Here is a 14,567-nt window from a genome sequence, read left to right on the forward strand (position 1 = left end):
GCCCCTTGACAGCTGGTGATTCGGGATCCGAAACGACGCGGTGATCCCCCGCGGCGGTGGCCGGCGTCAGCGTCCCCTCCCTCTTTCCCGCGCGCTGGGGGCTCCCCCGCCGCCGCCCGGGGCCGGGCGTCCGGCCCCCTCCAGCGCCCCCTCCCCGGCGGCGCGTTGCGGCTGGCGCTCCCCGGCGCCCCGCCTGACGCTGCAGCTGGGCCGGCGACTCGCCATTGGATTAAAAATAGCAGCTTCCCCCGCGCTCCCGGCCCTGGTGTCCGCTCCCGCCCCGCGGCCCGCTCTCCGCGCCCGCCCCGGCTGCGCTCCGGTCTCCCGCACAGCCACTCGCCCGCAGGCGCCGCGATCGCCCATAGACCCCGTGCCCGGTCTCCGGCCCCGGCCCTTGCCGGGCTCGGCTTGTGCGCGCGCGGCCATGCAGCGCCGGGGCGCCCTGTTCAGCATGCCGGGCGGCAGCGGCAGCAGGAAGATGGCCGCAGGAGACATCGGCGAGCTGCTGGTGCCCCACATGCCCACGATCCGCGTGCCCAGGTCCGGGGACAGGGTCTACAAGAACGAGTGCGCCTTCTCCTACGACTCTCCCGTAAGTGAGGCGCTCCGGGGAGGGAGGCATTGCCGGCGGCCCGGGGCGAGCGCGAGCCACCGAGCCCCGCGGCACGTGAGGCTGGGGCCGGGCCGAAGATGCGCTGCGCCGCCCGGGACCTCCTCTCCGCGCGGGAGCGGGCTCCGGGGCGCCGCAGTCCCGCGGGCACTGTGCGAGCGCCCCACGGCCGCGGCGGCCGAAGACTCGGCCCTCCAGCCAGGCTTCCAGCAGCTTGTCCAGAGCCCCTCCACTGTCTGAACGACAGATGGAATCAGAGAGTTAGTTCCCTGTTTGGAGCTCCATAGTTCACACCGCCCGCGTCCTCTTGGGGTGCGATCGGGCAGGCGGCTAGGTGGCCGAGGCATGGTTCCCCACCCCTGGGTCGCACACAGCGTTACTCTTTCTGGAAAGGTTAGTTTTCCCCAGGAATTCCCACTCCTGGGCCATTGTGCTGTCCACGCAGAGATTATCTCCCACCACTTCCCATGTCTACCCACTCTTCTTGTCCTTAGGATGTCAGAAGAAATCTCCACTCGGGCAGCAGAAATAGGGGACCACTGGATTGTGCTGGGTTGCCTGAGCCTTTCTCCCTTGTTCTTCCAAGTGAGTCACTTCGGGCTGACGAGCACCAGTGTAAAGGATTGTTAAGTTCAGTCCTGAATCGTGCGTGACCTCAGAGACCCGAGGGGCAAGTTTTAGAGACATCACTGTGTTCCAGCCCGAGTAGGTAGTCAGTTGGTGGAGTTTTCACCTAATTGCATATAAACGTGTACGAAGCATAAAGTGGGTGAATGACCCTTTCAAGAGTCAAAATGGGCTTCAAAGTGACTCAGCTGTCTGGCGTTTATCATGTCATTTTGAGGACCAGGTTATTTTTAGCCTCCCACTTTGGGTCTCATGTGTCACCCCGCATATCTCAATGCACTGGGAGGTGCATGGATTGGAGGGGAGGCGGAGCTCACAACAACAGTCTAACACGTTTTATTTGTGGAAGATAGTTTTGATGTGGGTAAAAGCCCACAACAAAACAACACAAATAACCCAAACCAGTGGAAAAATTCCAAATTTTCCTTTATTACCTTGTGGGATGAGGTTAGCTGCTTTTTAAAAAAAGTATTTTTGGTATACTTTTGGGGCTCCATAATTATCTTTTCTATGACTTCCTTTTCATCTATACTATTAAAATATCATTTGGAGATAAAAATCTACAATTTGTTAATTGCCTGTTTTTAAATGTAAAAAAATCTCTGAAGAGTGGAGTGTATTTAATGTTCAGTGTAATAGTTCACACTTGTAATTTTAGTGACTAAGGAGGTTGGGATGTGAGGAACACAGTTGGAAGGCATCCTGGACAAAATTCATGAGACTCTTACTTCCAATTAACTACCCAAAAGTTGGAAGTGGAATTGTGGCTCAAGTAGCAGAGCATTAAGGGACAATGCCTGTGCCCTGAGTTCAAGACCTAGCCTTGGTATAAAAAACAAAGAAAGAAAGAAAAAAAGGAAAGAAAGAAAAAGAAGATACTTAGTGTATTGTTCATCACACTACTTAAAGTGCCCTTGTAGCCTGAGATCAGCAGTGCCATTATATCCATTTTATGCCATTTTCAGAGGGTGTGGCCAGGTTACGTTAGGCAGGTTGTGTCTCAGAGTGGAAGGAATGTGGGTCTTAAAAAACTTCACAGACTCAATTCTGGGAAGAAGAGTGTGATCTGTCTTTTGGGATAGCATAATGTGTACTATGGGTAAAACAATTTACCTCATGATTGGTGTGGGTTGCTCTTGAAGTTCTGCCTACAAACTTATTATTGAATACATTTACCGCATTATCTAAGAAGATCTTTCTATGTGCCAAACACTGTTCCAGAAGCACGATGTCCACTGTAAAATGATGAGTTCATTTCTGTGGCTGTAGTTTCTTGGAGGAGGCTGGAATTATTTATAATGACAGTGAATCAGTGTATCTCAATGGAGGATGACAAAGAAAGCTTTTATGAACATCATTTAAAGCACAGTGCCTGATAATGTTACCTTTTCCCTTTGTGGTGCTTTCTTTAACATTATGTTGTGAATTCAACAAACATTTCTAGAGTATCAGAAATTCTGGTTCCAGCTCACACATGCACGGCTGTAAAAAAGAAACAGAGCAAAGTTTGTTGATATCATGCATATCCAAAACAAATTCACAAGCTTGGTAGGGCTGTGGTAGAGAAAGGTAAAAAATGATGAAGTGCAAAAAAAAAGTTCCTGATTTGGACACTTTGAAAAAGTTCATAGATAAAGATAGGTAGAAAATAAATTACACCATCATTTCAGGCAAGTGACATTACATATGCAAAATATAAAGTACAAATACTTCCTTCTTATTTGTTTGTAATGTCTTTGAAAGAAAAAGATTGACTTGGCAAGTAAGAGTTAAGGTCAGAATCCAGAAAGTGGATAAAGGGAGCCTGAAAAAATGTTAGATTTTGATAATTTCTGTCTTTTTTTTTTTTTTTTTTTTTTTTGTGCAGGAGGTCAAACCCAGGGCATTGAAAATGCCCTAATCCATCACTGGGCTATGCCCACAAAACTTTGTCATGATTTTGTAGTCAGTTATGGAAAGTTACTTTGAAATAATGCCTCTTGGTGTGAGTTCTAGTATTGGCCTTGAACTCAGGGCCTTGCATTCATGCTTGGCTTTTTCACTCATGGCTGGTGCTCTATCACTTGAACCTTTTTGCTGGTTAATAAGCCCAAGCTGGACCTCTGTCCTCAGATCTCAGCCTCCTATGTATCTAAGATAACAGGAACGGGCTACCAGTTAAGTGTCATTTAAAGTAGACATGGAAGAAAACTGAAGTCACCAATTTTTTGTTATATACCCATTATGTGCCAGGCACAGTATGAAGAATGGCTGTTTTGCACCTTTATAGGATGTGAGTAACAAATGGAACAATATATAACTAATTGCAAGTATCCTCCATTATTTTCACGTAGGAGGAGCTTAATTTGAGGAAGAACTTTTCTCCTTTACCTCTTTGGTTTCAGCCTGGCCAGCCTTCCCACTTTGATGTGTAGTTTATCTCTCTGTGACTTGGTTCATCTCCAGCGGTTTCTTATGTCCTTCCTAATAGTGCTGTTTTTCAAGATTCAATTCAAAGAATTCTTCCTTTGTGAGTCATTTCCCTATTGCCTCTTTACCCCATTAAACTCCATTTATATGAAGTTTATAAACATGTCTGTCAGAACCTCAGCAATATGTTTATTTGCCTGTTTCTACCTTAAAATACAGTCTTTCTGGAGAGTGGACATTTATTCCCAGAAGCTTGACCAGTGGCTGGAATAAATATAATAATAGGAATTTCATGAGTATATGAATTACATGGTAACAGGTTCTATAGATGCTGAGCTTACAGACTGTGGGCACATTGGGAAAGGACTCACATGGAATTGTCAACTGTGGGGGACAAATGTGATAGTAATGAAGAAACTAGCAAGGTTAGAATTCTAGTTCTGTTATCTGGCTCTAACTTCTCTGGGTAAAAATAGAACTTGATTCATTTTTGGTTTTTAACAATAAATGAATAATACGTAATGTGTACTGGCTAATTAGTGATCTTACAATACATATTTTCTTTAAAGAAGGAATAGCCAGGTACTGGTTGCTCGTGCCAATAATCGTAGCTACTCAGGAGGTTGAGATCTTAGGGTTGAGGTTCCAAGCTAGTCTAAGCAGAAAAGTCCATGAGCTGCCTATCTCTAATTCCAATAAAAAGCTGGAAGCAGAGGAGTAGTTCAAGTGGTAGAGTGCTTTCATTGAATAAAATAACCAAGTGAGAGCATCAGATCCTGTGTCCAAGCTCCAATACTGGCACATGTGTGCATGCACACATACACATGGAAGTAAGAAATTAAGGAATTTTCTTTACAAGTTGTAAGCCCAATAAGTTAGGTGTCAGACTTTATGTAAAGTATTGCATGTGCTTAAATGGAGGATTTAGGTTGGTTCACACTTCTGCTCATAGCCTTTATGGATCATCATTGAAATCTGTTCTCCTTGTTGGTGGAATTTCTCTTTTATCCAGGTATATTTTGTCCTAACCCATTTCTGGTGGATCTGGTGAGGCCAGTCTGTGGCTTTTCAATGGGTAGGACTCATTTCCTTTTTTAAGATCACTCTTCCTTGTGATAATTTTTTGATTATTTATTGATCATTTATCATTTATTTATTTTCTCACTCTTCCCTTTCTTCTGACTTCATCTTTTTCTCTGGATACATGCATTGTGTAGAATCTGTGTCATGCAACAGAACAGTTAGTTATACTCTATCTTCTATGGTTGTCTTTATTTTCTTTCTTTTGCAACTCTAATTCTTATTTTTAAGGCATTTAATAGGTGAGGCATTGCCCTCTCATGTTGATTATATGCCCCCTGGATTGTGAGTTGAGTGCTTTTCTATACCTTATCTTAGCTTGGCCTTTTAGACAAGAATAGGCAGTTTTATTTTGGAAAAGTATCCTAGGGAACAGAAATAGTGACTGAGGGAATAGTGACAAAGAGAAAGAAGGAATGAGTGAGTTACTAAGCTGGTGTTCACTGTGTGTGCCTGGTGCTCAGTCTTTTGGGGCTCTCTCTGGAGTATTGGGATATACCTCAGAATCTTGCACTTGAGATAAGGAAGAGAGGAATGCTTATCCATCCCATCCCAGCTGCCTGGGTGGAAACACCCTTATTCCTCAGGGTTGCATTTGTGCCAGGAATGCTGAGTAGGATTTTCCAGAATTCTAAGACCAGCAGCTGTAGAGAGGTGAGAGATCCTAGGTTATGTGACTTTGTGAGAAGAATGCGTGTGAAGAATGCCCACTTACTTCTTCCCTTCTAGCATAAGGACTATTTTCTAAGAAGGAGCTTTTTTCCCATTCGCTGCAGTTCTGAAGATGGCTTGGTGTTGTTGAGACATCATGGTAGGATCTCTGTCTTTCTGGAACTCTTTGCCAAACTATAATGGATAGGGCCTGGTAGTCACGGCCAGTTTAGATACCCACCAGGAAAGCTTTGATATCTACTTATGGGAAAACTTTTTATTAAGGATTCAGTAAATTTTCCTTCTACAAATATTTATTGATATGCCTGGTACTGTTTCAATGATAGCAAACAGGTCTTCAAGTATGCTTCCTGGTCCAGCAGGGACTGGAACTCTAAACTTGCTTCCCACTAAAATCTTGGGTTAAGGATCTGTCAGTTTGTGATTTTTAATAAGCTTTCCAGGTGTTTCTATATCATTCTAAAATTTGAGACTTAATAGGTGCCTTTTCACCTAATAAGAGCCTTACCACTTTATCCATTAGAAGCATAAAGGATTCTAGGTATTCATTTGAGTACACCTATGAGCTCATTTAATCTTTACAACAAACCTCTGTATACACTGTAGTTATCATTTTGCACAAAGAGAACACAAAGGTTGCATAGACAACATACATTACAGCTGGGAATTTTTAAATCCCCCTTTGAAGATATAAATCTAAAATGAATCTAATTAGTTTTATTTGCCAAAAGTTTCTTCCAAAAGAAACTAACTGAAAACTTGTTCTTCAGGATGACCTTTAAACTTTTTGGTAAACATTGGTATAACTTTTTGGTGTATCAGTTACTGGGGCTTGAGCTCAGGGCTTTATTCTCTTGCTTGGCTTTTTTACCCAAGGTTGGAGATCTACCTGGGCTATACCTCCACTGATAGGTTTTTTTCCTTGTTAATTAGTGGTAGAGTCTCAGAGATTCTTTTGTTTGGCTTGGCTTCAAACTGTGACCTATAGATCTATAGTCTTCTCAGTAGCTAGGATTATAGGTATGAGCCATCAGCTCCCAGTTATAGAAAATATTTTTAAGGTCTCCTTAAAAAGCTTTTCATGTTTTTTTTTTATCTTTAATGTCTACCATATTAGAAATTAAAAAGAAGAAAATTAAACAATTTGAATGTTATTCCATTAATTGGCTGGAATGATGATATCAGATGTCCTGTAGCCTCTGTAGCTACTGTACACTATGAGAGCTAAACAGCAAAGAATGTCATGCTATGAGAATGTTTTTGACCTTCCAAATTGATTGGAGAGGGCTGGGAAGAGGCTCAGTGGTAGAGTGTTTGCCTTGCATGCCTGAGGCCCTAGGTTCGATTCCTCAGTACCACATAAGCAAAAAGAAAAAAGCTGGAGGTGGCACTGTGGCTCAAGTGGTAGAGCGCTAGCCTTGAGCTGAAGAGCTGAGGGACAGCGCCCAGGCCCAGAGTTCAGGCCCCACCACTGGACCCAAAAACAAACAAACAAACAAACAAAAAAAACAACAAAAAAACCCCAACCAAATTGGTTGGATAGTCTTTGGTTTATCACCTTGTTTTCAGGCCATACCTTAAAAACTAAAGTTAAGCAGAGTGCTACGGGCTCACACTTGTAATCCTAGCTACTCAGGAGGCTGAGATTTGAGGATTGCAGATCAAAGTCAGCACAGACAGGGAAGTCTGTGAAACTCTTATCTCCAGTTAACCCACAGAAAACCAGAAGTGGAGCTATGGCTCACAGTGGTAGAGTTCTACAACCAGAAATGCCCCCTCCCCCAACACACACACACACACACACACACACACACACACACACGCACACACACACACTAAAACAACAAAGTATTAGAGTTTAGCCAAGCAAGATGTAACTATTTAATTGTATGCCTCATCTGAAATGTAGCATTTACATGTTGATATTGTTATTATATTAGACATAGACAACCATAGGTGACAAAATTTTCACAACAGGCACATCCTTTTTTGAAGCAAACTAAGAATTTGGCTGACTTATTTTGAAAAAGTTGGAATTCCTTTGGCTGTTTCAAGAGTAGGAATTCTTTATTCTGTTGACTTTGAGATTTATAGTAGGGTAATCTTTTTCTTTGTGATAACCTTAAATGTTAATATTTTGATTTTTTTCCTCTTTGGCCTTTGATTAGAGGATTTTTCAATCTTTTGCTTGGAAAGGGAAGACCTATTTGCCTTCACTGGGTAGGAGATAAGAATGGATCTGCTTCTAGATACCTGAGACCAGCTGGATGTGGTTTTCAAGTTCTGTGCCTGCTTTGCTGGGCTTTCTCTCATATTGTAGGGCTAACACTGTACTTTTCAGAATCTTTGATGATGAGGTTCTGAATTTAATTCTGCCAGTAAAAGATTTGGAAGGCCAAAGAAAAAGAATAGCTATAAGGGCTGTTGTTGCTGTGACACTCAGCAGAATGGACATTTTGGACCAGCTTCTTGGTATTCCGCTGGAAGTCAGTCACCATTGTGGGGGGTACCTGAGATTGTTTCCTAGCTTCTTGTGATGAGTGTACATCCTCATATCCAGAACACCATTGGTAGATTTCTGACCTTGGCTCTTAATGCCTTTCTCTGAGTAGCTTTCTCATGACTTTGTAAGCTGCTAATTTCCTGAATTAAATCTTGTCCTGCTCAAAATATGTAGAATATTGCTTATTTTTTTGACCAAACCTAGATGAATACACATATATTCTCTCACTCACTATATTCAAGATGGTACCTGTGGTTTTTTGTTTCTGTTTTTGTTTTTTTTTTAGTCTGGTCTTGGGCCTTGGTAAAGCTCTTTTGCTCAAGGCTAGCACTCTACCACTCAAGCCACAGCACCACTTCCAGTTTTTTAAAGTGGAGATAAGAATCTCACTGAGTTTCCTGGTTGAGCTGACTTTGAAACTAGATCTCAGCCTCCGGAATAGCTAGGATTGCAGGTGTGAACCATCAGCACCACCTGGCACTACCTGTATCTATGTTTCTCTTAGTCTTTCTCTTTCTCTTTCTCTCTCTCTCTCTCTCTCTCTCTCTCTCTCTCTCTCTCTCTCTCTCTCTCTCTCTCTCTCTCTCCCCCTCCTTCCCCCTCTTTATCTCTCTCTTTATTATCTTTAAGTAGTTGCACAAAGGAGTTGCCATTTAACAAAGCAGTTTATGAATACAATATATCTTGATCAATGTCACTGGGTAAGAATATTGAAAGTACCTGTATTCTTAACTGAGCAGTTCCTTCACAGTCTGAGGATGAATAATATTCCGCCTACTGAACAGACCACGTTTTGTTTATGTGTTTATCCAATGGTTTACACTTAGGCTGTTTCCACATTTTGGCTTCAGTGAACAGTGCTATAACAAACATGGGTGTATCTACTATTTATCCTCACTGTCCCATCTGTCACAAGTTCTGCTGAGGCTTAGGCCCTCATCATTCTTGCCTGGCTCCTCTCAGAAGCTTCTTAATCAACCACCTTTCTTTCCTTTCCTGCTTGTCACATTGCCCTTGTGGTTATTTTTCTAAAATGTGGTTGATGAGGTCACTTCCCTAACTAGATAGTGGTGCTATTCAGGTTTCTTTAACGTATCTCATCAAAGCAGTCTACCTTGTTGATAAACTGTCTACCTTCTAGACTGAAGGCCTTTCTTTTTTGCAGTCCATGCCTCCCTCTCACTCTATTGTGTTATTTTCCCTTGTTCTTCCCTTGGCCAGAATGTTTTCTTCTAGCTGAGTGTTGGTGGCTCCCACTAACAATCCTAGCTACTCAGAAGGCTGAGATCTGAGGATCATAGTCCAGAACTGCTCCCGCAATTCTATGAGACTCTTACCTCCAATTAACTAGCAAAAAGCTGGATGTGGAGGTGTGGCTCAAGTGGTAGAGGGCCAGCCTTGAGCAGAAAAGCTAAGTGAGGGCCTGAGGCCCTGAGTTTAAGCCCTAATATTGGTACATGCGTGCATACACACATTAAAAAGCAAACTAATTCCTAAAACCAACTTCCTAATTCTCTCCCTTCTAGGAGATACCTGGAATCTCTCTCTCTCAATCCCTCTCCCCCCCCCCCCCTCACCTATCTATCTTACTGGAATGAACTCAGGTAGATACTCTACAGCTTATACTATCCCTGTAGTCCATCTTGCTGTTTATTTTTAGGATAGGGTCTCTTTTCATCAGCTAGCCTGGATACCGGATATAATTCTCCTATCTTATTCTTGCAGCTGGGATGACATGCTGCCATGTCCAGGCTTTTTTGTTTTGTTTTGTTTTGTTTTTGGTGCCAGTCCTGGGGTTAGAACTCAGGGCCTGGGCACTGCTCCTGAGGTTTTTTTTTTTTTTACTCCAGGCTACTACTTGAGCCACAGCTCCATGCTGGCTTTTGGTGGTTAATTGGAGATAATTGCCTGGGCTGACTTGGAACTGTGATTCTCAGGTCTCAATTTCCTGAATTGCTAAGATTGTATCCATTTTTTTTTTCCTGTTGAAGTAGGGGGTCTCATTAACTATTTTGCAGAGGCTAGTCTGGAACTATGATACTGCTCATTTTAGCTTTACCCAGTAATCCTTTAAAGCCATCTTAGGTATTTGTCATGAAGACTTTTCCCCAATCTGGACTAAACCCTTACTTTGCTTATTTGCAGAGCACTTTGTATGTCTTTACTGCAGATGGGATACAGATTATTGGAAGTTATGAAATAGCTGAGATGTGAGTGGGGAGTTAAGTGGACAAGAGCAGAGGACTGAGAATGGCATCATTTGTGAACTTGTGCTGCTATGCCCACATCTTTTCTGATTTTCTGCTATTTAAAATCAGGAGCGCCGGGCACCGGTGGCTCACACCTGTAATCCTAGCTACTCAGGAGGCTGAGATCTGAGGATCATGATTCAAAACCAGCCTGGGCAGGAAAGTCTGTGAGACTCTTATCTCCAATATACCAGTAGAAAACCGGAAGTGGCGCTGTGGCTCAAGTGGTAGAGCGCTCGCCTTGAGCTAAAGAGCACAGGGACAGCGCCCAAGCCCAGAGTTCAAGCCCCACAACTGACAAAAAAAAAAAAAAAAAAAAAAATCAGGAGCAAGCATTTTGGAGTAAAAGCATGATTAAGAATAACAAACATTTGCCCATGTAATTGTAACTCCTCTGTACAGTATTTTCACAATAAAAAAAACAAATATGGGGGGGGGCAGGAGGAGGATGGGAAAGGATGGGAAGGGGAAACGAAGGAGGAGACTACAATGCTTGATAAGAAATGTACTCTTGCCCATGTAATTGTAACCCCTCTGTACAGTATTTTCACAATAAAAAAAAGAAATCAAAAAGAATAACAAATAAAAAAACAAATAAAAAAGAATAACAAATATAGTATTTTTATTTTATCAAATTATATGTAGTGATGTTGAAGAGCCAGAGTGTCTTCAATATATGTGCTGGGTGTTTTGTGCAGCATGATTCTACATGCCCCCAGGAGGCTTTGTAGAGGTGAACCTGTGTCATTCCCCTCAGAGAGATGACAAGAGACCTGCGCTCTACGGAGGAAGGCCAGGACCTGCCCTGCCATATTCAATATTGCAGTGATCTTTGGAGAATAGCCCTTATCCCAATACACAGTGAAGATGTGAACAAGAATGCTTATTTTTAGGGATGGAACAACAGAGCAAAGCAACAATGACAAGCATTTAATGAATCTGAATGAGTGTTGGGGCCAGAGATACTAACTGAAGTGCAAAATAGCATGTGCTTCCTGTGACACAATTAAACATGAAACATCAACAAGTATTACTACTCATGTAGAGGTTACCATGCACCTAGCACTGCGGTAGGTGCTTTAGCAGACAGAGGGAATGTGAGCATTTGGGAGGGAGCAGAGTCACGGGCAGGAAGAGTGTGAAAGGAATCTCTGTTACAGTAGAGTACTTGTGCTTTCATTTGTTAATCAAATACAGTTTTAGGTGTTTTGGGTCCCAATTTGAACTCAGGGCTTGGGCATGGCCCCTTAAGCTTTTTTGCTCAAGGCTATTACTCTACCACTTTGAGCTGCGTCTCTACTGGTTTTCAGGTGGTTAATTAGAGATAAGAGTCTCCGCCTTTCTTGCCCTGGCTGGCTTTGAACTTCAATAGTCTGATCTTAGTCTTCTGAGTAGCTCCGATTACAGGTGTGATCTACCAACGCCTGGTACTCTTAGGTATCTTTATGTTCTTCATCTTGTTTAATTGCTATAGGGTTATAGGATATAGTTACTGTTCTTGCCCCTGTTTTATATGTGAGGGTACTGAGTCAGAGAGGTTTGATAATTTGCTCAAGGATTTTTAAAAGAATGTTACATTTACATAGATGGGAATAGTTAAGCACTGATGTGTCACAGACAGATTCTAACACACTAACATACTTAAGAGAGAGAGAGAGAGAGAGAGAGAGAGAGAGAGAGAGAGAGAGAGAGAGAGAGAGAGAGAGAGAGAGAGAGAGAGAGTGTGTCTGTCTGTCTGTATGTGTGCTGGTACTGGGACTTGAATTTAGGGTCTCATGCTCACATTTGGCTTTTTCTGCTTAAGACTGGTGCTTTACTACTTGGGCTTCACCTCCACTTCTGTGTTTTGTTTTGTTTTGTTTCTCCTGGTTATTTGGAGAATAAAGTCTCAAAGACTTTTGTGCCTGGGCTAGCTTTCAACAGCTATCCTCAGATCCTAGTGTCCTAAGTAGCTAGGATTACAGGTCTGAGCTAGGACACTTAAGTTTTAACACACTACTAATTTAAAATATGTTCATGGAGATGTAAACCTGGGAACAATCAATAAATCTGGAGGAATTCCTGGATTGGACAAATGGTGTCTGAATATGTGTTATTTGGAGGAGTACAAGAAGGCATAGTGGTGAGAAGTACCTTTTCCATGGGGGTGAGAGAGGACACTATTTTGGGAAAGAGGTTTGCTGGGAGACTGTATCGCAAGGTGACTTCTGTTCAGGTCACAGAGGTTAGTGTTGATAAGATTAGACTTATTGGACCAGCCAGTTAGGCAAAAGGACCGCAGGAGGATGGTGCTCATTTACTGCTATTGTTCTGGGAGTGGAATCAGGAACAGATAAGGAGGTGGGAGACACAAAAAAATGTTGAACTTGAAGGCTGCCACAGTCCTGGAAAGGAGCACGTTCTTTAGGGTGATGATACATAGAGTTTAAGTGATGGTGCTAAACCCAATAGAGATTTTGACAAAAGATGTCAACTTAGTGACAGAATATAGAGTGGATGAAGGAGTGGGGGAAGTAAAGAAGACTTCATGAGTTGTCTTGGAGATGCTACATGAGCACTGGTGCTCATGCCTGTAATCCTATTATTTAGGAGGCTGAGATCTTAGGATTGCAGTTCAAAGTCAGCCTGGACAGAAAAGCCCATGAGACTCCTATCCCAAATTAACTAGCAAAAAACTGGAAGTAGAGGTGTAGCCCAAGTGGTATATACTCAAGTGGTATATAGTATATACTTTATATGCAAGTCTTGTGTATATTTCAAAGTAGGTAGTATAGATGAGAAAGGTGAGGTAGAAAGAGAGTGTGGGAAAACTGGGAACTTTAGTGGATCTGAGTGGTCCATGTTTGTATTTCAGAGTCTGACAGTCCCCAGTATAGAGACTCTAGATTTATAAATAACTCATCCATTTGAGAGGCCTGAGTCCATGTCTGTGCTATTATGATCTTTTCTCCATTTTGGAGGAAGCAATGACCAGAACGTATTTCTTGCCTTCCCTTTGATTGACTCAAGTTGCAGAGAAACTCTAGGGCTGGGACAGGAACCTAGGAAAGTATTTCCTCCATGAATCAGAAGTTTGAACAGGTCAACACAAGCCATACTTGGAAATATATGGTCCTTAATTATTTCATGAAATAAAACCAATCTAGAGTAAATCCTCTGCATATGTACTATATAGTGATTGGCCAAGAGGCTGAGGTTTCTTCCAAGTGAGGTGCAATTATGAAAATTTTCTACTAGTCAAACTAAGTATTATGACTGTACTTGTTACTTCTTTGGGTGTGGCTGTTGAAAGTAGTGACTTGAAGACATGTCCTTAGTAATTCTTAGAAATAGGTTTGGTGAGCCCGACACAGGTAGCTGATGCCTGTAATCCTAACTCAGGAGGCTGAGATAGGAAGATCATGGTTTAAAGCCAGCCCAGGAAAAAATGTCCAAGGCACTAATTATCAAATTACTAACAAAACACTGGACTGGAGGTTTTGCTCAAGTGGTAGAATGCCATCTGGAAGCAAGCAAACTTAGAAACTGAGTTCAAGGCTCTGAATTCATGAAAGAGCAAGAAGAAAAGAAATGGCTTTAGTGGTCTGGTAATGGGACTAATGTGTTGATTGGACAGGAGACAAGAAAACCAGAGGACATAAACATTGAACAGGAGTGTTGGGGAGGCTGGGTATGCACGATGGGGCTGGGAAGTAGGAGGTAAGTATAGAATGCTGAGTGATGTAATCCACAGGTTCGTTTTTTGGAACAAATCACTGAATTGTTCCTTTGAATGACCTTTTGGGGGAGGTATTACCATTGGTTCTCTAGCCTGGGGCTTTGGAAGGAGCCTCACAGTGAACAGTCCCTCTAGGCTTCCAGTTTTATTTCTGGATACAATGATGGTTGTAACTCTGAGCCCAAAAAACTTTGGGCCTTGAAAATTGTCTTTGCCTTGGAGCAGACAAACAGGAGCTGACACCTCCCAGAAGCTCTAGCTGTCTGTCCTTGGAAGCTTAGGGAGTGGATGTCTTTCCTTTCCCCACATTGTAGTAGGAAACCTGGCAGAGTGCCTGGGACAGGCCAGTCATCTGCAGGGGCCAGCTCTCCTTTGCCCGCCCCCCATGCTTCCCTTGAATGAAACAGCCTGGAAAAAAAGGAGACTGTTCTTTTCTCCAAGCCCACACCAAAATGGTTTTGCTTCTTGACAGACACCCACCTGGCTCCTGTCACCAAAATGACATCTGCTTCTCAAAGGCACTAGGCAGCCTGTGGGGGCCAGATTGGCCTGGGTTCTATTCACTCCCCTCGTACTGCGTAGAGGCCATTTGACTTCAGCAGGTGTTTTAATTTTACTGACTTTATCTGAGCATGGATCCTCCCCTGTCTAGTACTTGTCTTGCAGGGGCACTGCCTTCATGGCTATCCGTTAAATGCT

At 42.9% G+C, this 14,567-nt stretch overlaps 1 protein-coding gene across 1 annotated transcript in view; it reads left to right on the forward strand.

Moving 5' to 3' along the window:
* Positions 1–327: 327 nt before the first annotated feature.
* Usp13 (ubiquitin specific peptidase 13) overlaps positions 328–14,567 on the forward strand; it is a 144,986-nt gene continuing 130,746 nt past the window's right edge. Inside the window, exon 1 of the mRNA XM_070025844.1 lies at positions 328–592. Coding sequence (XP_069881945.1) covers positions 425–592 — 168 coding nt within the window. The 5' untranslated portion in view covers positions 328–424. The remainder of the gene's footprint in view (positions 593–14,567) is intronic.

This window comes from Dipodomys merriami, unplaced genomic scaffold (assembly GCF_024711535.1).
Source record: "Dipodomys merriami isolate MVZ:Mamm:240054 unplaced genomic scaffold, mDipMer1.0.p SCAF_173, whole genome shotgun sequence".
Lineage (NCBI taxonomy): Eukaryota > Metazoa > Chordata > Mammalia > Rodentia > Heteromyidae > Dipodomys > Dipodomys merriami.